Source organism: Dysidea avara, chromosome 7, assembly GCF_963678975.1.
Source record: "Dysidea avara chromosome 7, odDysAvar1.4, whole genome shotgun sequence".
Classification (NCBI taxonomy): Eukaryota; Metazoa; Porifera; class Demospongiae; order Dictyoceratida; family Dysideidae; genus Dysidea; species Dysidea avara.
This window is the reverse complement of record NC_089278.1, coordinates 7,634,469-7,659,727: the sequence shown is the minus strand read 5'-3', so window position 1 is coordinate 7,659,727 and position 25,259 is coordinate 7,634,469. Positions and strand designations below refer to the sequence as shown.

Below are 25,259 nucleotides of genomic sequence, written 5' to 3'. Positions count from 1 at the left end.
ACAAAAAGTTTGATTGTGGGTTTATACAATGAGCAAGGAGACACAGGACATCAAAGCATGACTTGATAATGATGTTTTAATGCTGTTATAAGTGCTTCCAGGTATTTACTATAATGATCGTGAATAAACTGTATCCATGAATAAAATCACAATCGCACATAATGCACCTATCATGTAATGCCCAACTACCACAGATACAGGCTGAGGGTGGGGATAGGTCAGGGATGGTGGGGGAACGGATCGCTAAATTTCCCCGACGTAGTGGGGATTTGTCTTCACTAAAGAAATTCACTAAAGAAATTCACTCAGACAACAAAAGTGTGTGCTTTCGGTTTAGGAAGGAGGGTCTCAGGTGCTAGCTACTACTTTCATACTAAAATCCACTCAAATCAACTCATTGCTAGACCAGTGCCACAAGACCATGCAAATCCCCTCTATTCCCGGGTTTACAAGTCGGAGTTTGCATCACCAGTACTTCCCCAGTAGGTGGGGAATTGTAATTTTCAGTGATGCAAATCCCCACCTTCCCCCGTATTAGTGGTAGTTGGGGATTACATTGATAGGTACATTATACCACTTCACCTCTAATGGCTCATTTTACTTAGCATGTATTACATAACATTGAGACAGGTGTCTAGAACTTTTCAAAACAGAACTCACCTATATTAGAAACAGCTCCATTTCAGTCAAAGAAACTACTCAACACACTGAGAAACACAAATAAACCTAATCCCACAATCAGTTTTAACATGTGTGACTATATAATGGCACAAAGAGATAGCAAAAGGACATCAAAGAAATGTGAGGATTTCTTGGAATGGGTTAACATGATATACGCACACCTAACTGTGCAATATCTTGAGTTAATGAGATATGCACACTGCCTTAACAAGATAAATGCACTGGTACCAGTGCATATATTTTGTTAAGACAGTGCGTATATCTCGTTAACATTTTGAGCCAGTGCAATATGTGATATATATATAATCAAAAACAGCCAAGCTGTAAAAAAAGGTGCGGCCCCTAAAAAGGCCAAGGTGAAAAAAGATGTGAAATCCAAGGTGGCGGCCAAGAAATGGCTGTGATGGTAGGTTAATGGTAAAAATTTTAATAACAACAATTCAGGTGAATTTTGTGCCAAGACCAAGCGGCACCAAATTCACCTGAATTGTCGTTATTAAAATTTTTACCATTAACCTACCACCACAGCCATTTCTTGGCCGCCACCTTGGATTTCACATCTTTTTTCACCATAGCCTTTCTGAGGGCCACACTCTTTTTTTACAGCTTGGCTGTTTTGGATTAGATATCACTTCTTTTTGTATTTGTATACCCCAAAGCTGGCCATAGGCTGGCTTTAAGGCTTTTTTTAACCTATCCTATTTCTTTACCACAGGAAGAATAAAAAGGCAGAGCAGATTTTTAATACTGTACTTCAACTGTTTTTGATTTTATCAGTAATTATATAAATATATTTATTACATGTCTATTATTCCCTACTGGATAACTTGTTCGCAGCTGATCTTTCTACTAAGGGACTTGAAATGTAGCTAAACTCTCTACAGGTTGATTTGTTTGTAGCTGCACTCTCTACAGGGTGATTTGTTTGCATCTGAACTCTCTACAGGGCGATTTGTTTGTAGAAGAACTCTCTACAGGATAGTTTCTTTGTCACTGAACTCTCTACAGGGTGACTTGTTTCTAGCTGGCTCTCTACAAGATGACTTCCTCTAGCTGATTTCTCTACAAGGTGACTTGTATCTAGCTGAACTATCTACAGGATGATCTGTTTGTAACTGAAATCTCTACAGGGTGACTTGTTTCTAGCTGATCTCTCTATAGGGTAACTTATTTCTAGCTGAACTCTCTAAAGAGTGGGTTCTTTGTAGATGAACTCTCTACAAGATCACTTCTTCTAGCTGATCTCTCTATAGGGTGACCTGGTCTCTCTGTAGGGTGACTTTTATCTAGCTGAACACTCTACAGGGTGATTTGTTTGTAGCTGAACTCTCTACAGGATGGTTTCTTTGTAGCTGAACTCTCTACAAGGTGACTTGCTTCTAGCTGATCTCTCTACAGGGTGACTTGTATAGCTGAACTCTCTACAGGGTGATCTGTTCATAGCTGAACTCTCTGGGTGATTTGTTTGTAGCTGAACTCTCTACAGGATGGTTTCTTTGTAGCTGGTCTCTACAAGGTGACTTGTTTCTAGCTGATCTCTTTACAAGGTGACTTCTCCTACTACAGGGTGACTTGTATCTATAGCTGAACTATCTACAGGATGATGATCTGTTTGTAGCTGAAATCTCTACAGGGTGATTTGTTTGTAGCTGAATTCTCTACAGGATGACTTGTTTCTATGATCTCTGTATAGGGTAACTAGTTTCTAGTTTAACTCTCTACAGAGTGGGTTCTTTGTTGCTGAACTCTCTACAAGGTGACTTCTTCTAGCTGACCTCTTTATAGGGTAACCTGATGTCTCTGCAGGGTGACTGTTATCTTGTTGAACACTCTACAGGGTGATTTGTTTGTATCAAAACTATCTATAGGGTGATTTGTTTATACCTGAACTTTTTACAGGGTGATTTGTTTGTAGCTGAACTCTCTACAGGGTGATCTGATCTCTCTACAGAGGGTGATTTGTTTGTAACTGATATCTCTACGGGTAGATTTGTTTGTAGCTTAACTCTCTACAAGGTGATTTGTTTGTAGCTGATTTCTCTACAGGGTAATTTGTTTGTAGCTTAACTCTCTACAAGGTGATTTGTTTGTAGCTGAACTCTCTACAGGGTGATGTGTTTCTAGCTGATCTCTCTACAGGGTGATTTTTTTGTAGCTGAACTCTTTACAGGGTGATTTGTTTGTAGCTGATCTCTCTACAGTGGGTGATTTGTTTGTAACTGAAATCTCTACAGGTTGATTTATTTGTAGCTGAAGTCTCTACAAGGTGTTTTGTTTGTAGCCGATCTCTCTACAGGGTAATTTGTTTGTAGCTGAACTCACTGCAAGGTGATTTGTTTGTAGCTGATCTCTCTACAGGGTGATGTGTTTGTAGCTGAACTCTCTACAGGGTGATTTGCTTGTAACCGAATTCCCTATATTGTGTCTAGTGTCTATATAGCTGATCTTTCTACAGGTTGATTTATTTGTAGCTGAACTCTCTACAGGGTGATTTGTTTGTAGCTGATCTCTCTACAGGGTGATTGTTTGTAGCTGATCTTTCTACAGGGTGGTTTGGTTGTAGCTGATCTCTCTACAGTGGGTGATTTGTTTGTAACTGAAATCTCTACAGGTTGATTTGTTTGTAGCTGAACTCATTGCAAGGTATTTTGTTTGTAGCTGATCTCTCTACAGGGTAATTTGTTTGTAGCTGAACTCACTGCAAGGTGATTTGTTTGTAGCTGATCTCTCTACAGGGTGATGTGTTTGTAACTGAAGTCTCTACAGGGTGATTTGCTTGTAACTGAATTCCCTATATTGTGTCTATATAGTTGATCTCTCTACAGGTTGATTTTTTTTTGTAGCTGAACTCTCTACAGGGTGATTTGTTTGCAGCTGAACTCTCTACAGGGTGATTTGTTTGTAGCTGGTCTCTCTACAGGGTGATTGTTTGTAGCTGATCTCTCTACAGGGTGATTTGATTGTAGCTGATCTCTCTACAGTGGGTGATTTGTTTGTAACTGAAATCTCTACAGGTTGATTTGTTTGTAACTGAAGTCTCTACACGGTGTTTTGTTTGTAGCTGATCTCTCTACAGGGTAATTTGTTTGTAGCTGAACTCACTGCAAGGTGATTTTTTTGTAGCTGATCTCTCTACAGGGTGATGTGTTTGTAACTTAACTCTCTACAAGGTGATTTGTTTGTAGTTGAACTCTCTACAGGGTGATTTGGTTGTAGCTGAGCTCTCCAGAGGGTGAATTGTTTGTAGCTGAACTCTCTACAGGGTGATTTGGTTGTAGCTGAACTCTCCAGAGGGTGAATTGTTTGTAGCTGAACTCTCTACAGGGTGATTTGTTTGTAGCTGAACTCTCTAGAGGGTGATTTGTTTGTAGCTGATCTCTCTAGAGGGTGATTTGGTTGTAGCTGATCTCTCTACAGTGGGTGATTTGTTTGTAACTGAAATATCTACAGGTTGATTTGTTTGTAGCTGAAGTCTCTACACGGTGTTTTGTTTGTAGCTTATCTCTCTACAGGGTAATTTTTTTGTAGCTGAACTCACTGCAAGGTGATTTGTTTGTAGCTGATCTCTTTACAGGGTGATTTGCTTGTCCCTATATTGTGTCTAGTTTCTAGCTGATCTCTCTATACAGGTTGATTTATTTGTAGCTGAACCCTCTACAGGGTGATTGGTTTGTAGCTGAACTCTCTACAGGATTGTTTCTTTGTCACTGAACTCTCTACAAGGTGACTTGCTTCTAGCTGATCTCTGTAGACGGTGACTTCTTCTAGCTGATCTCTCTACAGGGTGACTTGTATAGCTGAACTCTCTACAGGGTGATCTGTTCATAGCTGAACTCTCTACAGGTTGATTTGTTTGTAGCTGAAATATCTTGTTTCAAACTGATTTCACTGTAGGGTAACTTGTTTATTATTATTATTTGTTTTTACTGTGCAGAAATCACAAATGATTATAATGCACAGATATAATTACTTAAGTTGTTACAAAAATTATCCAGGGAAGGAGAATTAACTATATAGGGGGAAGGGGGTTCCAAAGCTTAATTGCAGAGGGGGAAAGGAAAATTTATACGAGTTAATGTTTGTCGTCAGTTGCCTGTAGTATCCTTTTCTTAATCGCGAATCATTAGGGGTAAAATACTCTTTGGGGATATCAATAAGATCATAAATAATTTTATACATCATTATAAGTTTAGCTCTCTCTCTTCTTTGTTGTAAAGGAGGTAAGTTAAGTGTGCTTAGCATGTTAGTAACACTAGAGTAACTTGAAAACTCATTTAGGCAAAATCTGGCCACTCTTCTCTGTACTGCTTTAATTCTATTAATATTATTTAAGGTATGGGGATCCCATACAGATGATGCATATTCAAGCACTGACCTGACCATACTTCTGTAGCAGCTACATTTCACAGTGCTTGGACAGTGGCGCAGGTTTCTGTAAATAAAGGCATTGATTTGGTTAGCTTTATTGGTGATTGTTTGGATATGGTCATTGAAGGTAAGCTTGTTGTCGATGGTGACCCCTAGATATTTGGCAGATGGAACTTCCTTAATGGGAGAATTTTCAATATAATACGTGTGCAAGATAGGATTGCATTGGTTTGTTACTCTCAGGAACTCACATTTCAGGATATTGAATGTCATCTTCCATCTGTTGGTATACCATAAATAGCTGAATCAACATGTCAAAATTTGGTGAATTATCCAATAATAATACCGGATTTGAGGTAACTCGGCTTCCACGCACACAAAAATTTTTCCCTGAAATGGATAGCTGGCCCAGTACACTATGCTGTATCTTTTCTTCACAGCTAGCAAGTGTGGTTTCTTTCTCAGATTCTGTGAAAGCCGCCATTTGATATAGTATTGTTGGAATGGTATATGGTATAGTGAACTCAGAGAGCTGTGTTCTCTTTCATTTGGATGTAATTTGAGTGCAAGGAGGGTCCATGGAGAGCCCAAATTGGACCTCTGTATTCTGCTCATCTTCTTGCTCCCATTTTGTACCCATATAAGCTCACCCACCTCCTCCACCCTATTACTACCATCTGGGATATTACTATTACTCACACAAAAAAGCTGTCCAAAACTGGGAATCAGAAACTTATACAACCACGTGCACACAGAAATAGCTGATAAATTGATTAATACTTGGTGTAATTTTGTTTGTACAGTTTAAGGCACTTTGAAGTCACTACATAACGTTTATTTAAAATCGTCATATCTACTTGTGCATCAAAACCAGGTTTTCTCAAATTCAGTCACAATTAGTAAAGGAGAGTTGTTTCTGTTTGCCAAACTATAATCCAAACTTTGGTATTTGTTAAGATTAATATTGAATTTGTTTTCATAATAGGGTAAATTGGGTGGTATAACTATGTATTTCCACACAGATATCGTGGATTGAGAGAACCAGGTGGAAGCTTCAGAGAGTTTTACTGGATCACTTGGACGTGCAGATTGGCCTTTGTTGTCTGTTTTGAGGTTAGATTTCTTGTAATTATGCAGTTTATTCTGTATGTTTAGAAAGATGAAATGGTCATTTAAGGCACTCCAGTGTATAGTTCTAATGTAATTGCCATTTTGACATTTTTATATAAAACTGCATACCTCAGCAGTTTCGGTCTAGATACGTTCTAGGTTAATTTTGTCATATTGCATTATTGCACTACAAAAGATTATGTATCACAGAAATTACAATCTTTTACCTAGTGCGTGATTTTGGAGTTCAAATGAAAAAGAAAAGTGTTGCTGAGGGTTTAATAGCTATAGTGAATGCTGGTAATGTGCAATTACATGCATGTTGCTGAAATATAGTATAGTATCTAGGTTTTTTTCTATGATAAATTGTCAACACAGTAATAATATGACTACTGAGCCAGGGCCAGAAAAGACAGTCCGGTTGGTCAGCGTGAGCAGGCCAATATTCTGGAGCTGGACCAACTAGCTGAATAGCTCGAACTATATTACTTTCATGCATTCACATGCTATCCATGGACAATCATACGTATTTACACATACTTTTTTATAGATGTTGTTGATAGGCCTAGTTGTTGAGAATGCATGGCATGAGTAGTTTCTCAGCCACAAAACTACATGTGCGTTACATACAACTACCTTAAAGCACAGTCTAGCATTCACATTGTCTTTGACATGTACAGTTGCATTGTAAGAATTAACACGCGTACGTCAGGTTCCTTCTTTGATTCTAAACAAGTGCCCTTAAATAGCAATTCAAGCTTTGTGAAATAGTCATCAGCATTCCTTGGCTTGTCACGCTCTTGGCTTCTTTTTACTGAACAAAGGATCGGCATTGACAACCTAGGCACCTCATTTCACAGCAGGAAACTGTACACCTGCATGCAACTATCACCTGACGGCCATCTGGATAAGATTTTAAGTAGAAATCATTCCTCTTCAACTACCCACTTGTCCGATCGAGATACTGAGCAAACTCCCTTACCCCACATCATGCCATTTTTTAATTAGGGATCGATCTCGTAATTGTCCACCAGTATATTTATGTGATGATCTGCTCACTTCATCACAGACTATAATAAGCAGACAAACCAGTATATAGTAGACTATATTTAAAAAGTTGTTGTAGCTGTGTATAGCTACAAAAGGCTTCAATTTTATTGTAGCTTTGCAGTGAATTTACTATTTAGCTGCTACCTTATGAATAATAAACATGATAAATTAATCATAGGCATTTGGAAAAGCTTGGGAAAAAAAGTTGCAAGTCATTGCATCAGTTTTAAGGCATTTTTAAGCCTTTATATTGGAGAAATCCTGCAGCTTCTGGAAGTTGCACTCCCAGACCCCCTTGAAATTCTACTATAGCTGTATAGCAAGTTTCATGCTGTGCCCTCTACATGTCAGGTCTACAATTACCTGCTGATATATTATGAAAGGTCTGAAGAATAACAAGGTAGGCTAGAACATATTTATAGCTAGCAGTGAAATATCACTAAAATTACACATCTGAGTATCTAAATTTTCCTGGAGGCATGCAAAATGCCCTTAGAATGCTTGTGCTTCACATTTTGCAGTGTGCTTTGCAGCAACCCCTCTCTCAGATAACACCATGCATAGTAGCAACTTTGAATTCAATATCTACAATGGCCTGACCAACTCAATTTTCCTTTCTCTGGCCCTGAGAGCTAGCTATAATGTTACTGAGCTAAATTTAAAAATCGGTTTCAACCAATCCACCATCTATTATCAGGAATGTGTGTTGCTGTCTTTAGACATATATGGAGCCACACCCACTTATCAAGATTGTGCTTTGCTGTCCATAGGCATACTTGGAGCCACACCTACATATTGTAGTTGTGGATTGGTGGCTTGCTGCTTGCAGATTTCTAAAACTATGCCATCTGTGCCATAATCTAGCTTTTGATGCACTCCTTTGTTTTAATGAGTTCCAGGTCAGGTCCAGTTCCAGATTACTGTTCAAGTTTGTGAATTAGCCTGGTCAATGGTATTGACCTGCTGCGTAGTGTGTATGCGTACAAGACTAATTATAATAATTATTCCTTGTGTGCATTCAGCTACATGGTGTTCACCCATCATAATAGCACAACACAGTAGAAAAGGTGTCCAATAACTAGTCTGTGTAGAATACACATATGTTTGATAATTAGCTCAGAAATTTATCTATATATGCGTAAAACTGAAAAGCTGTCTGTCTAAATTCTTTGATTTCTTTCCGCTAACTCAGCAACCAACATGACACTTCCACAAGCCACATTATCTGGAAACTCCAAGTTTGTTGTTACAAACTGCCACATGCTTTCGTTTGGTCCCCATGAAGACAGGAGTGTAGAGCCAAAACTTGGTTAAATTATTTATATATACTGAATGCATGACTGCAAGTAAGCATCTATGTCATTCAACTTGCCCATGCCTGTATAAACACATTTTAGCTGACCAGATGTTGGTATGTGCAGTTGTCTTAGTGGTAAACTCTTGCACTTTATATTCATGGTAGCCTATATAAGTGGTCCCCTTAAGTTCAGCTTGTTTTCGTTTAGCCAACTTTCATGCACCCTTTTTCCTTCTTCAGAGCCTATTTGAAGTACATTGTTTTCTGTAATGAGTCATCATACTGTGAATATTTTGACACCTTTTTCTCTCATTGTGCACCTACCTTTATCAAACCACCAACGTGTTTAGTGTTTTTCCTACCAAGAGTTTGTTTATAATACCCGTTATACCTCTCCTACCTTTTTTTGCACCCGGCTATGCCTTTTTCAGAACACTAACACATTATAGTGTTTCTTTTGCACTTGCAATAAATGTTACTACATATTAACTTCTAAGCAGTAGGCAGAATGTGCAAAATTAGCTGTTTAACGTTGTAAAGAAGTAAACAAATGGTGCCAGTTAAAGCTAGTCAGACTCACCTGTAATAGCTGGTAATCAAACTGCTGTACAATTGTATGACATGATTTTGATTGCCTGTTATCCACTATATCATCTGCAATACACTTCCAATGGAATATTTTGGCAATTCTAACAACTTCGTTCACATGTTTGGATTATCCCAGATTCGCTGCTAGCCTATTCTTGAGTGATCCCAACAAGCCATAGTGAGCACTTATAGCATAAACTATCACTCATCAAAATCTATCACTCATCAAAATGATGTCAGTTAAAGTTGAAGGTTAAATATGCATGTGATTCTGAGCGAGATTATTGCTGTGATTTGGTATGGACTCCATCTAGCTAGGTCTGACTAGTGAATGCATAACAAGGCTTTAACTATAAATCACTCCTCAGAATTACTTTTAAAAGATTTTATTGAGGAGATTCTGTATATGTACTAAGTTCCAATGCACCACAACACCTGTCATGAATACACTATACGCAGCATAGCCGATTCATTTAGGCAGAAATGTCTCAAAAAAAACAGCAACAGTAAAGCCTTTAATTAGTGAAAATATAGCAAGTTAAAATATTTGCAGTTGCTTATCTCAATTGGACTATAGTTGGTATCCTCACCAAAACAGTAATATCCGGCAAAGAGGTGAATATATGTTCACTCCCAATGGTTTTGTACTGGAACAACCATGTTGTAAACATGTTTGTGCACCTGAATCATTCATACTAACTAAATGTATAGTGGGATATTTTTAAAGCCTCATAACTCACTTGTTCTTGCCTGTATCAAAGCGCTTTTTTGATAAACAGTTCCGGCGTTTGAAGGACTTCACAGTGCTACTAAATGTTTGGGAAGCTGGCCCTTGTAACAAGAATCATTAACAAGAAGGGCTCAGGTGAACACGAACCTACTATAATCACCTGCAGCTGACCTCAAATTTCTGTTTTTGAGCCAAAATTCCTCATATGCATAACAGTTTGTGCATGCGTGGCATTGCTGAGTCTAAATGTACAGTGTAGATAGCTGTGTTGCTAGCTATAGAAAAGGAAAGAAAGATCACAAAAACTGTCCAACCCATTACTTTTGGTTATTCTTATATTTGTACTGTGTGCTATGTTGTGTGTGTTTCTTTTGTTCTATAGCATGTGATCTTTGTGTTAGGCAGCATTCTAGCCTACCTCGTACCAGATGTGCCAGCATCAGTGCAAAGGGAGATCAAGAAAGAGAAACTGCTGGCATATGAAGCCATCCACAGTAGAATCAGTGCCAATGCTCCCAATGTAGACATTGAAATGTCTTCAACTGACACTCTGTAGCCACTGGCTAGCTAGCTAGCTAGCTAGTAGAGAAAAAAACTTTTTTATTTGGTTTATGCAAACTTAGTTACATATAGACACACTCTTACATTGTTAGTTAGGCCAATAACTTTTACACACGCACTCTATTATATGTGTGAACGAATATTTTGGGTTTTATTATAGTATTCCATTTAAAACACACTCTCATTTTTGGCGCATGCGTATTGGACTCTATAAGGTTCTCTTGGTAAGCAATTTTATTAGTGTAAGATGGCTTATCCAAATCTTTCATCTGACAACGACCCAGGAGCATTCACGGTGGAGCTGACGGAGAAAAACCCTCAAATGGATCAGGCGCCACAAATTGGTTTCGAAGGAACAGACGATAAAGACTCTGCGCCGACTAATGGAGAACAACGGAAACTTCTAACAAGCGACACCGACCTTTCTAAGCATCACGGACCACTAACCACCGCTGAAAGAGTAAGGTGTAGGTGTAATAGAAATGTAATTTATACTTGGTGCTGCTTGTAATGCTTAAGGCGAAAACGACTTCCATTGTTCTAGATGTAAGAGGCCGCTTACTGGAAGGTTTTTACCATATTGACGGAGGTATGTTGACCAGTTTACCAGCGCAAGGCTTCGCACAATAAAGGGCTTCCCAGCGAACTTAACAGTTGCTGTGGTAATGGGTCAGTTACTGTGGCGATCCGTCACTATACACTTTGTATTCACCTTTGATTATATGGCTTCGACAATTAGTTGCTATTCCATTTGTAGGGGCTTCCATAAATAGACATAGTATCTTGAGTAGTCAGTTGCTGTGCTGTAACCATTTCTGTAAGCTTTGTATATACTGTCTTGGTTTTCTCTGCGAGTCTGTGGCTGTTTTGACTCCATGTAGAAGCAGCAAGAAGAAACAGTGTTCTTTGAAGATGGTGTTAGGAAGATTGACTACGTCCTCACATATACCATTGCTGATAAAGAGCGTGATGAGAAACATGCTGATGATCGAGACAAGAGGAAGAGAAAGAGAGAAGCATTTTTCTCAAAGTTTAAAGAGAGTGGATTGGAATATGAAACCCAGGATTGTTCAGTAAGTTACTAGTATGGAATTTGCTAACCAATGAGGTCAAATGTTTTGCTTGTCAGTTTTTCTTGTTAACCATTGTTTGTGTGACCTATATCGACATGTTTACATTAAGCAGATTATGTTTAAACAGCTAGTGTCAAATAGTACAAGTTTTTGACGTATTATTTTTAGGAATCACCAGATCGTGAGACTTACTTTGTGAAAGTACATGGCACCTTTAAGGGTCTCCTTCACGGAGCAGAGTTGATTGGTCTTAGGATGCCATTTAATGTAAGTGTATGGTGTTCACAATGGCCAGTATTTGTTATGTGTTTTATGGTCATTGAACAGTTTGTGTTGGTTACTTCAAGTTTCTTTATCACTGTTGTTTTTGACGTATAGAAGCTTGCAAAGTTAATTGATGAAGCAACTAAATCTGTATAATGTTATCCAATACTGACTTTATCCACAACAGAAATACTATTGTGTTCAAGCTTGAAAAATCACTTTAGAATGATATTCTGCTGTAGCATAGTCCTATTGACAGCTGATTTTGTGATTACTCAAAAAAGTTTCACAGAATCACAAGGAATCACCTCAGTGACATTCCAAATTTTAATGTGCAAAGCAACTTAGTTAATATAACACCTTAATCACCCAGGACACCTCCTTAATCTGGAACTGTTGCTAAGCAATGTGTGGTTTTTCTTTATCTGGGTTACTCTGATGTGATAGTAACTCAATAATTACTGACTATGGTAGTGGTGGCCACTCTATATTACCACAACTGTTTTAATGTGGTGAGTCTTTGGGTGTCATTTTACTATGGTGGTTTCTAGTATTTCTCCTAAAATGAGTTAGACATGATCCGTGTTGTTAGGGTGCTTCTGTTGTCCCTACATGTCATTTATTACGTGATAAATAATTTCATACACTGGCTAACAATTAAGGCTTCACATTTAAGAAGTATTCACATCATCAAGGGCTCTGTTTTAACTGTCTGGTCATCCATTCATTCACTCATTCTTTGTATAGTATTGTAGTATTAGCTGATTGGTGTGCATTGTGAAGAGTTTATAATATACTGTTTATTGACATTTAGGAGAGCACGTTGAGAACTTTCACCTGGAGGGAACGCTTCTTTGACTTAATCAAGTTCAAGGATCCTCTCCTGCCAGACATTCCTAAGAAGTACGAGATAAAGCACTACCTCACCGCACCTTTCCGAGTATCTAACCAGGAAGAGTAAGTGAATTATTTTTGTTCTTACTCTATTAAGTTGTGTATGTGTAGGTACTTGAGTATGTGTGATATTTCCTGAAGACTTGTAATCTATAAAGTATTGATCTACATAGCTTTCTTGTTTAATTTACATGGGCTTGGTTTTTTAATGAGTCATCTTATAAATTTCTTCACCCAGATAGTCTTGTCAACATGCACTGTGTTAGTTGCCATGTTGTGTTAATATTTGTAGCTACATTGGCATCGATGATCCAGACACATTCTTCACTTCAGCCCAGAGGAGTGCTATAGTGAGGATGTCACACAACACTATTGTACCCCATGATCTATCATATACAACAGGTCCAGGATATCCTCCAACGTATTCAGTATGGCAAAGATGCCGACCAAGTGGGAATAGCTCGACTAATCAGTAACCACACTTTTGCTAAGGGATTTCCCTTGCATGATGTAAGGAAATGTGTTTATAGTATTAGCTACTTGGTTACTGCAATGTAGTGACCCAAGTGAACACATAATATGTTAAAGATTAACAAACTGACTTACTTGATACACTAGTGTTCGTGTGTCTTTTATATCTTTGTAGGGTCTTTATTCATGTGGCTCTGCTGATGAGATTACCAATGACCGACAGGTCAGTAGAATCTGTATGTAGTATGTGTACATGTGTATGTACACCTCCCATACATGTTACAACTGTATTGAAACATGTTATTGTAGTTACACTGTACCTGTTGTGAAATTTTGATCTGGAAATAGAATATCAAATATCATCATCACTAGGAAGCAACTCATTAAAGATTGTTGTATGTGCTAGACTCCTTTAGTAACATTTTTGGTTGCTGCTATGTATAGGTTAGGAACCTAGACCGAGGCTCTTCGTGGTTTCTAAAACACAAAGAGCCGAGGACGTGGTTCCTAACCAACTTAGAAAATGCGGGCATTATATATATCGCTATGTAGGTGGAACCATTGTGGGATTGAGTTATATGTCGTTTCAAAATAGTCAGTATTAAAACAAGTCATGCAATCAGAGAGAAGGTTGAACGTGTTTTCGAATTAAAGCTTGTAGCTAGCTACATTATCGCTGTTTCTGTTAGCTGGTGGATCAAACAAAGAGTGATAGCTACTGTGACAATAAAGTTAATGCCAGCACTACCAAGGGTTTAAAGTAAGTGGTAACATTGTTGTCAATGGTTAATAATACTTGGTCTGGCGCTAGGCCTTCTGTGACTAGGCCAGTTTATATACACGATTTCACACCTACATAACTTTTTTTACAAGAAACAAATAAACATTCTACAAGAAAGCTTACCTATTTAGTTCTTTTAATAGGGAGTCCGCTTAAAGTACAGTAAAAGTATATTATAGAGGCTTGAAACACTGACGGGCATTAAATAGAACTTCGTTATATTTCTGGAATTCTCCGCTTATGATAGCAAACGTACTTACAACGTTATAGTCTAGCTCCCATAATCGAATTGGCATAGGTGTGCTTATAAAAAGAATGGAGTAGGTCAATCTCTGTTGGTCTATAGGCTATTAGCCTGTAGCTATATGCTTTGCAGAGCATGCATAGCAAATCAATGATTGAAAGTGAGATTTGCGATGCTGAGGTCTATCTGCAAGCAGGTTTCTTCATGGTTTTTAAAGACCTCATTATCTGCCAAAGATCAAAGCATACTATGCATAACATTTTCTAAACATTGTTAGTGTAGGTTAAAGACCTACAAAGTGAGGCAAAGCTGAACACCAAGACCTGAGGGCATTGTGTCTAGGTATAGGCGGCGTTTTATATGGATTGGATTGTATGTCATTTTAAAACCGTCACGCTATGAGTGCAGAAGACTGAATATGTTTTGTTGAATAGCTGAAGGAATTGAAGCTTGCACCTTATCACTGTTTCCTAAAGTTAGGCTTGGATGGCAGTGGAAAAGCAGCGATAGTAATGATCAGTAATGTCAACAGGACATTGATGAGTTGTTACTTATGAGGTCACAACAGCAAGCAGGTGTATAAAATAGTTCAAAGGAGGATTACGGTGATGATGATGAGTTGGAAGCTTACTCATTGATTTTAGACTATAGTTTAGTAGAAGACGTGAAACATGCTTAGAATCTTCTAGATGGGCACTAAACAGAATTTTCTATGATATCTCTGGACTTGTCAGTTTATCCTAACAAACATAAGACTCTGTCTCCCATAGCATTCTTAAAGGCATAATGAGTGGAGTGGTTGAACTCATTACTTTGTGAATGTTGCCCATCTGATTCTGTTCTGTTAATCCTCAGTTCAGTCATGTTTGTGTTTGTTGATAATCTATAAGAAATTTGACTCCAACCTTCTAATAATGACTTGACTAGCTGCCATGGCTACAAATCAAATTAATTACAGTTTACTAACAGGCATGTGTAGAATGCTTCAGCAGCATATTGTTGATTTTTAGAGTACAATGTGGTAACCTGGTAACAGGGTTTCATTATTGGTGTGTATAATATTATGTGTGGGGGGTACATGTGTAGGTGTAGTGTTGGTATGGAGAGTTACTGAGACCCTTCCTGCCAGTATAAAGGGCAACTAGGAGGGGTTGTTTGTATACTGTATTCCTTTAGTGAATAGAAGCCATCACACTATGGAATGTTGGGGAGGAACTCTTGGGTTTCTTGTCCAGCAGTTGTAGGATCTCTTGGATTTCTTGTCCAGCAGTTGTAGGATCTCTTGGATTTCTTGTCCAGTGGTTATAGGATTGGGTTTATAGGATGGCTCTGGTATGTTGTATATATAAACAGAACAGTAACTGGCAAACAAAGTTGTCTTCTAAGTTGTCTTCTTAATTCATTCTCCATTGTCTGCTACTTTAGACACCTACATTATACCAGAAATTACCTACAGAAAGCTGAAAAGGCTGTTCGTCTCTCTGTAATGCTGCTAACTCTCAAACCATAGCAGTGGTCAACACAGGATTTGCTACATATTAACCCATTAATAGCCATTGCCGCCATATGGCGGCATGGCATTATAACTCACTCATAAAATAAACTTTAGCCTCGCTATAACTTGTAAAATGCATTTCATAGCAAGATGCGCTAGTACTAAAGTGGGCACATCCATAGAGTGGATAACCGGATCCTTCCGGACTAGTGCATGTTTGTTATGTAATAGCACAAAGTATAACATTTTATATTAGCCGAGTTAGATTGTTTTTCAAGTTGAAAGTAATAAAGTGTTATACATCCATGGAGACAAGTAAAGTCGACAGTCGGATGCTTTATCCTAGACATGGCATGGTGGACACAAGTGCAGGTACGCATGCACAACAGCGAAAATGGGACAGATCATGAATAAACCAGCTGTGGAATGGATTGCAATGTAAGTAATATAGAATAGTTCTTTGGAGTGTAATACACCTTTGTAAATACCCTGTAGTTAGTTGGGATTCCGTTGTGTTTGTTTGGGCTGGTGTTTAGACTTTTTTATTTGATAACTTTGTTGCGGTTACTGTTATATAAACAAAAACTACACAGTTGACCTCCTTAGTTTATAGTGAGTGTTTAGATGTATGGTTACTGAGTAGTTCTACGTATTGGACGGTTAGTATGACACAATTTGGCAATTCCAACCAGTGGTCCCCGAGAATTTGACTGTGAATCGGTTTTAATTACCATCCAACTGGCACCAACAAGTTCATTTAAAGAAAATTCTGTCATGTTCTGTGATTGTACAGAGCTGGAAAATCGCCATCATCGCAAGTTCGTAAGCAGATATTCAACTTCTCTCTAAATGGGACACCGATTGCAGCTGTACACTATTGATATACATTATGAGGCACACCCATTCGTGGTAGTTACATGGCAATTTCTTCCTCTAGGATGTCACTATGGAATAAAACACTTTAACGTTTCCTGACACATGACTACTATTCTTCATCAGTACACAATTCACTTTAAACTCTACATCTGTTCCAAATAGGTAGATTTCATATCTATAACTAAAGAACTAACCTTTGAATTCAGTAAGTTTCGTGATGAAGCCAAGACCCAACAGGATTAAACTATTACGAAAATGTGAGTTTACGAAAATTCGATTACATGGCATCACATTGCTATGCCAATGATAGTGTTGAACTATTCTAATTATTGAATGTTGATTAAACAAGGTTAGTCACTCATGAATCCATATAAACATTGTGGGCTGCTGCCACATAAGCCGATAGTAGCCACATGTTTTTCCTTGCTGAAAGTTATAGTAGCCGTAGCTATTAACTGGTCAAATACAGTGTACACCATCTAATATGCCTGCTCATGGAGAGTTTGAATAACTTAATGGGCATATCCATTTCAGCAGTTGTATCAAGAATCTGGAGGTTTGGTTTCATCCTTGTTAATTGTACCACACCCTCGAATAGTACCACACTACACTTTTGTAAATGCTCGTTACTAGTACTCACCTATAGTATTCATCTCCATCTTGATTTATGAAAGGCATTGTCTAGGTTAACTTAAACAGCTGTCACATAATCAAATTTCCGGATATTAGTAAACTGACCTGACCACAAAACATGAGGTGTGCCATAGTTGTGCTACAAGGACTTGAGTGAAAGAAAAGTCTTATATAAAAGAAGCAAGTAGTAACATGTTGTGATTGTTCTAAAACTGTAATGTTATAGAATAGCTAGTAGTGAAAGGTTTATAACATTAGTAGCGCACCCTCAAGTAATACTGCAGTGCGACACTATTCGAAGGATTTTATCCTTATTTTTGGTCAAAAATAATAATAAGAACCCCTGTGGCACAAATCAAGTAAATACGGTATGTGTACCTGAACTGATGAGAACTGCTTTAATCAGCTGAATCATTTGGAATTTTTATTAGTATGCCTGCACCAAGACTTTACCATATAATGCCCTAACTATATTTCCAGCACAACAAATGCCACTTGACTTGCTTTCTAACTATTTGTCGTATGTAGCTATAATGCTAGCACTGACTGTAGAAATATTGACATTACATTGCTATCACAATCTTTATTGCATGTACACTGTGTGATTGTACATCTAAGAGTATTATCATTTGTAGTTGCTATACTACCACTGGTCCAAGTGGACTAACTTCTATAAGAGTCAGCCATTGAATCACGTGAGGAAATATTTTGGAGAAAAGATCGGTATCTATTTCACCTGGGTTGGTAAGTGTGATGGTACCTCATATGTATTACTGATACTGGCTTTGCTGTATAGCTGTAGTAGTTGTTTGTTGTAATTGTAAGTGATGTGTATTTTGTGAACTCGAAATGTCACTGTGTTTGTTACACTACACAGGATTCTACACTCAATGGTTGATATTCGCTGCCTTTGTTGGCTGTGTTATCATGTTGTATGGATTCTCTACTATACCTGAACACCGCAATGCTTTAGCGTGAGTAACAATGTGTCATGTATTGTATGGTATGGTATATACATGTGTGTGTGTTTTAGTGCTCCTGATAAGAATTCTCAAGTGCCATGACAAAATGTCCTGACAAATCCAAATTTATTCGGACATATCAAGACTCACGGTAGTGAGTCGCGCAGCCAGTAAAGCAGAAACGCGCGCCGCAGACAATAAATGACGCGACCACTATGTGAGGATTTTACAGGAACGAACGTTGTCAAATTCGGCCTTCCTGTAACTCACCCGCCACTTACGCTATCCCTCTGAAACTCTAGAGTTGAACTCATCGTGTCACTAGTAACTACCACACAAGCAGTGAAGCAAATCCATGCCGATTGTTTCGTGATCGAGATTGCCGACATCAAAGGGGAAGTTTCATTTTTTTTTTTTTTTTTTTTTTATCGCATGCGGTTAGACGCAACCGCAGGTGTATGCCTTGCGTTCCTTTGTGCATTCCAAACATTGATTGCCCTGCTATCGCTTCAGTATTCACTCAATCGCCTCAAGATTCACATCATCGATTTCACCATACATGATTACCCTACAGTCGTAATTTCAGCACCAAACGAAGTTTCAGTCGTCCTCAGTCGACCTAGAGGCCAAATACAAATCCCAGATTGTTGTTTTCCGCAATACTCGCTTGGCATGTAGGGCAATGTATCTTTAAACTGTTCTAAAAGTTTCGTTCAGAATGAAACATATGTTTTCGAGAATGACTAGTTTGAAATTTGAATTTAGTCGCCCCCATGTAATTTGCTATCTAAGAATTTTACACGGAATTTAAAGAATGACGCAGAGCACAACTGCGGTCACTGGGTATTGATGAACTGGCGCTCTATGTAGTTAATCAGTGCATAAAGCCACAAAGAAGTGTGCTGCCATAGATTATAGTCCACAGATATAATCTATGGTGCTGCATACCATCGTTCGTTTTTAAATTTAGTCGCCCCCACCATGACGTAATTTGTCCTCTAAGGGCGCGGCTTAAAGAATGACACAGAGTACAACTGCGGTTACCAGTTGTTGACACAAGCTGCGAGTAATTAGCACATGTAGCTAGCCAATTGTCACCACGCATTATTGCATTTTATAACACCCCCACACAAAAATTACACATGTAATTACAACATACAGAGGACACATGAATACCAAACACTTTTCACAACAATAATGTAAGAATTGTACAATAATGACTGTAATATAACTGCTATGAAAATGTTTTCCAGTGGCCCGCCATGGTAACAAGTCTCACATGACGGCATGTATATTCATCCAAGCACAATGGGAGTAACAAGTAAGTACGATGACAAGTTAATATGACTCCATTTGTAGAATCCAGATGAGTGGGTGTTGCTCCAGTATGTCTAAACAGTTAACAAACATTCCTGTTATAAATACGTGCTAGAGTTGCAATATAATAGTATAGTATTTAAATGCAACAATACATAGTCTCCATTGCATCACTATCAAACGACACTAAGTGGAGGATATTGTTGCATCTCTAGTATGTACACACTATCAGTACAACCTGTCTTAATGGCCACCAGTATAGAAAGATAACCTCTCTTGAAAAGCCAATTCCAATTGAGAATTTATACACTATTTTACCTGCTTATTGAGTGAAGGTGGCAATAAACAAGTTCCACCGTAATTTATACACGTGATCTGATCCTGTATATTCTGTCAGTGGATGAGATCCACTTGGCCAGGACAAAATGTGGCTCAAATGTCCTAGATGATCCATACTCAACCCACTTATGACCCAGTGGCACAATGGAACTGAGTATAGAGAATACAACTATATTTATTTCTAAGATGTGTGGATGTGTGGACACATTACAACACATTACATGTACATACAAGACATGCTACGTACTGTTTTAGCATTTCAAGTCACCACATTATGTACGGACCAGCCAACAATGCTTCACAGTGCCCATCAGTAAACTTGAAGAAAAGTTACGAAAAATAAAAATTCACATAAGTACAATGAAACCTCATTAATATGGCCAGCTGTGGAACCACAAAATTTGGCCTGAATAACAAGGTGGCCTTATTAATGAGGTCATAAAGTACTGCTTAGCTATATTTGGATCTACTAGAGGTGGCCAATATAATGAGGTGGTCTTATTAAAGAGGTGGCCACTAAGTGAGGTTTCACTGTACATACAGTTCACAATCACAATGGTGAACAATATTAATGGTTAACAATATACACTGAAACCTGCAGGTCACTTCTTGTGGAAGATTGCTCTCTACACTAAATGACACATTCAGAGATTGTATTTAGATGGATGATACAGTAACACATTGTGACTTCAATATTTGTGATGTGTCAATGCTAGGCAGCAACCATATACACGGCACCAACATCACACTTGCTCGCACACACAATTTTGCTCAAGATTTTACAAATTGATAATTAAGAGGTGTGGAAACTAGCTGTTCGCTCGAAAGACTTGTGTGGCAGCTGTTTTCCTTCTGTACAAGTGGCCACCAAGACAGGTCCACTGTGGATGAAAGCCAGGCATTAGATATTTGGTATTTCATGTGTTGAAGGCATTCCAGGGCTTCCAGTAGTCTCAAATCTCACCACAGTTTACCTCAGGCAGTGTTTGGTCACCACTAAACCACCGGAATGCTGTGTTATGTTCATCTTATGCTTGGCTACTATATTGTAGAACTGAAATGGATACTCTGAAAAATATATCCTATGGATAATGACTTCATCACTTTCTTCATCAGGAGCTTAGAAGGACCAATAGTGAAACTTTTACACTTTGGGCTGACAGCCAACTGCCTAAGTCTGAAGCAGTGCCTTTGGTGCTCTAACAGATTGGCTGCCCCCTTGCTGCCAGCACTCACTGTCTCATACGCTGTCACACACTAAATCCATCTCTATAGCCAGTTAGAACAGCATGCTTCTACGGCCTGAATAATGACCAGTTTTCACTGTACTATTAGTGATTAGTGATCATGGAGAATTATTTATTAAGATACTAAGATATACAAACGCTACAACCTCTAAATATAGCAGTAAATTTTTTACCCTGGTCCAATGTCTCGTAATAATCGTGAGAGACTCTACTGTGACAAATACATGTTTTCATGATATGTGCTAATCGCCTTTTTACAATTAAGTTTTACAACGCAAATACATGTATAGTTAAACTCACCAATTGTGACTAAATCCCTTCAACACGAAAAGACAAGTAATGAGACAACCATGGAGACAACAGCCTCAAGCCTATTCCGGTGCGCTTATTTAGTAGTAATATAAATTTTAAAGGCATTTATTTACAACAGGACATAATTACACGCCCTTCTATTGTCTCTGTACATACTTGCCTTTTCTTTACTATTCTCATTTCATTTCACAAGATCTCTTGGCAGGGGCATAGCTTCTTCGCTTGAACTAGTCAATGCTTGAAGTAGATCGAGATACTCTAATAGAACAGTCACATTTCTACAAGTGCCATATTTTTATATTGTAAGTCAGTAAGTAACTAGTAATTTAAACTATACAATCCGATGCTAAGCAGAAGTTGTAACTATGCTAAATATTGATTGCTGTGTTACAGCTGTTTTGTGACTGCTCTAATAGAGTATCTTGATCGTTTTAATGCAGTACAAGATGAAAGGCAAAGTGTTATTAAGGGTTTACTAGTTAAAATGGGTGGTAGCTGACTGCAGTTGCATGCCACTAACAGGGCCGTCCAGAGAAATTAGAGAGCCCAGGGAAAAGAGTTAAAGAGGGGCCCAGTGGCAAGGAAGGGTCTAGATCCTGACTGCTCTATTAGAGTATATCGATCTTTCTTTAAACAGGTATTCAAGGGGCCCCTTTCGGGCTGGGGCAGGGGGAAAAATACCCCAGTTCCCCCCCCCCCCCCCCCACCCCCATGTGGGCGACCCTGGCCACTAAAATTACAGTTATATTTTAATATTCTGTCACTGTAATCTGGGGTTTCTGTCAAAACCATGGAAACTCACCTACTGTTATCAACAGTGCGTTGCTTATTCTAACAAAAAGTATTGAAATCCCATCCAAAAACAGCTTATAGCTGTAAAAAAAGTGCGCGTCCAAGTAAAGCAGAGTTAACTGCGACAAAAAGTAATGATATCATAATGCGGCCATGTGCGAGGTGTGCAAGTTGTAAAATTAATATTAGCTAATCAGATAATACAATGTTATTGTTAAAAGTGTTAATGAGAACTATGTGATGCTGCTATTTTTAAGTGTGTGAGCATCTTCATAAATGCCACACAAATGTAATTCTCAATAAAGCAATGTGTATAGATTCTCTGATAGCAATAAATAGTTTGAGTTTGGCCGTCTTTCCTTTGTTCGTAGCATAGGAAAGGTGGCCAAACTCAAACTATTTATTGCTATCAGAGAATCTATACACATTGCTTTATTGAGAATTAAATTTGTGTGGCATTTATGAAGATGCTCACACACTTAAAAATAGCAGCATCACATAGTTCTCATTAACACTTTAACAATAACATTGTATTATCTGATTAGCTAATATTAATTTTACAACTTGCACACCTCGCACATGGCCGCATTATGATATCATTACTTTTTGTCGCAGTTAACTCTGCTTTACTTGGACGCGCACTTTTTTTACAGCTATAAGCTGTTTTTGGATGGGTTTGTACTTTGCATGGACACAGGTGGCCTGTAACATTGCCTGTAGTAGGCCTTCTCTGATGTATATACTTAGTATAAAACTAACCTGGACTGTCGAAGGGAATTACATGCGTTTTAACCACGAAGTTATAGCAAGATACGTTAAATGGAATGGCAGCTGGGTGGGGGGTTTACACGGTATTGCAGCTGAGTAACGAAGTGTTTATGATATTGAGCTGAGCTACGCAAGAGGAACTGTATACAAATAACAAGTATTTATACATAAAATATAAAGGCTTTAATGTCTGCTTTTATCGTATTCATCGATGTCAGTAGCTAGCCATGGCCTCTGCCAGTCAGCTGTGGTGGCGTCTTAATGGTGACCAAGTAAGAAGTGGTTATCGAATCTAGCTGGATAAAAAGAAATAGACACACACATGGGTAAGCAACAATTATACTGCGTTTGTGCACAAGTATGCGTTTGCAATGGAGTTTAGACTAGCTGATTAATAACAATAATCATAATAATACTTGCCACTTACTGAACTTTGCTGTAGAAGTTTAACTTCTATTTGCTAGTATTATACTTAGCGTTCCTCAAGCTTTTCCCCTAGCATTTTAACACCCTGCAAGCGTTTTGTTAGTGTTTTCTTCTAAGCGTTTAAATGCTAAACGGAACGAAACGCAAACGGAATGGGAACTTTTTTTGTCTGCTACTGTAGAATCAAATAATATCTTGTCAGACATGCAATTAGGATTTTGGAAACGGAGCTCTGCTGAATTACAGTTATTATAAACAATCCATGATCTAGCTTACAATTTAAATCAAAAAAGCCGAACAGACATGATTTTACTTGATTTCAGTAAAGATTTCAGTAAAGCTTTCAACATGTTTTAAGTGGTGTCCCACAAGGCTCTGTGCTAGGTCCTCTGTTATTTCTTATATATAAATGACATTGTACAGGAATTAAGTTCTATTTGTCACTTATATGCTGATGACTGCATACTATATAGGAGAATTGACAGTTTTACAGATGTTAGAGCCTTGCAAGACGATTTGAAACTTTTGGAACTATGGGAGAAAAAGTGGAAAATGTCTTTCAACGGCGATAAATGTATGGTTATATCAATAACTCTTAAACAAACCCCAATACATGCTAATTACACCCTTCATGGAAAACAACTTACTGTGGTCGAGTGTGCCAAATACCTGGGGGTATCAATTGACTCGAGCTATCTTTTAACCAGCACGTGGACAATGTGGGCAAAAAGACAAACTCTGTATAAGGAGAAATTTCACAAACTGCTCACGTAAAATTAAAGATCTGTACCTTACATATGTCAAATCCACTTTGGAATATGCAGCTACAGCTTGGGCACCTTATAGCAGATAGTCAATTAACAAATTGGAGTCTACAAAGACGAACAGCTCGTTTTGTGTTGCATGATTATTACCAAACTAGCAGTGTATCAAACATGTTATTACGTCTTAATTGAAATACCATGCAAACACACTTCAAACATCTAAGACTTCAGATGTTGCACAAAATTATTCATAATAGCGTGGATGTCTCACTACCTAGCTATATAACATATAGAACAAGGCATACCAGGGGCAGTGACCTTAAATTTATACAGCCAGACACAGCTATTAACGCATACAAGTACAGCTTCTTTCCTACTTCCATTCGATTGTGGAACAATCTACCTAGTGATACTATACTGTAAGTTGTAACAATTTAGATATTTTTAGGGGACATTTAAAATAACACTACATGTAACTTAGCCTTAATTATTACACCTATTGTAACATACTCACTCACGTGAATTCTACAATTATCACCTATAATAATAATAAAGCTTGAGGGCTGCAGGTGTATAATATCAGCGAATACCAAGCAGCCGTGGTGTAAGTGATATATATCACTTGGGGCGCACTCACCTAATAGGTGGAAGAACTACTGAGAACTCATCCCATTTGTTTTATACAGTAGCATCTGAAGATCAATCATGGTTTTAATAGTGTGGGCTAATAGCCATCAGAAACATTATCCATACGTTAAAACGTCAATACGTTACTATGCTTTAACACGCAATGTTGCGATTGTGGATGGAGTTTATATTGTTATCATTTTTGTACTAAGTTAAACCAACTAACTTCGCTATTGGGACAGTAAGTAAGTTATTATATTATAAAGTAGTTAAGCACTTAGGACTGTAAGTTACTAACCTATTTCAGCGTAGCAGTAGTAGTTTTTTCGTTCTGTGGTCTGTTCAAAGGCTGATACGCAGTGGGTAGAAATGCGCATCCACGATTGCCCAAACAATTATTTTGTGTTTTCATCATCCTTTTATTTGGTAACAATCAACTACTGTATAGTAAAAACTTTGGCAGTAAAGAAGTGTGACGAAACTCTTCTGTTGAAAAAATTGGCAGAAAAAACTTTGGCGATGAAATAATATTCGCCAAAGTTTTTACTGTATGGTACGTAAGGATAAGGTGTCAACTCATCAGCTAAGT

General features: G+C 38.1%; 2 protein-coding genes and 1 long non-coding RNA gene across 3 annotated transcripts in view; 2 read left to right on the top strand and 1 right to left on the bottom strand.

The window, feature by feature from the left end:
* LOC136261993 (anoctamin-7-like) overlaps positions 1-10,561 on the top strand; it is a 35,504-nt gene extending 24,943 nt beyond the window's left edge. Inside the window, exons 23-24 of the mRNA XM_066056111.1 lie at positions 6,072-6,162; positions 10,207-10,561. Of these exons, the coding sequence (XP_065912183.1) occupies positions 6,072-6,162; positions 10,207-10,380 (265 nt within the window). The 3' untranslated portion in view covers positions 10,381-10,561. The remainder of the gene's footprint in view (positions 1-6,071; positions 6,163-10,206) is intronic.
* Positions 10,562-10,615: 54 nt separating this feature from the next.
* Positions 10,616-25,259, top strand: part of LOC136261991 (anoctamin-7-like) — a 34,927-nt gene continuing 20,283 nt past the window's right edge. Inside the window, exons 1-9 of the mRNA XM_066056109.1 lie at positions 10,616-10,845; positions 11,267-11,458; positions 11,627-11,725; positions 12,537-12,679; positions 12,909-12,966; positions 13,019-13,126; positions 13,263-13,310; positions 17,752-17,860; positions 17,994-18,090. Of these exons, the coding sequence (XP_065912181.1) occupies positions 10,633-10,845; positions 11,267-11,458; positions 11,627-11,725; positions 12,537-12,679; positions 12,909-12,966; positions 13,019-13,126; positions 13,263-13,310; positions 17,752-17,860; positions 17,994-18,090 (1,067 nt within the window). The 5' untranslated portion in view covers positions 10,616-10,632. The remainder of the gene's footprint in view (positions 10,846-11,266; positions 11,459-11,626; positions 11,726-12,536; positions 12,680-12,908; positions 12,967-13,018; positions 13,127-13,262; positions 13,311-17,751; positions 17,861-17,993; positions 18,091-25,259) is intronic.
* Positions 19,159-21,387, bottom strand: LOC136262013 (uncharacterized). The gene is made up of 3 exons (XR_010704069.1): positions 21,282-21,387; positions 19,982-20,052; positions 19,159-19,469 (listed from the first exon to the last, which is right to left on the bottom strand). It is a non-coding gene; the product is annotated as an uncharacterized lncRNA (long non-coding RNA).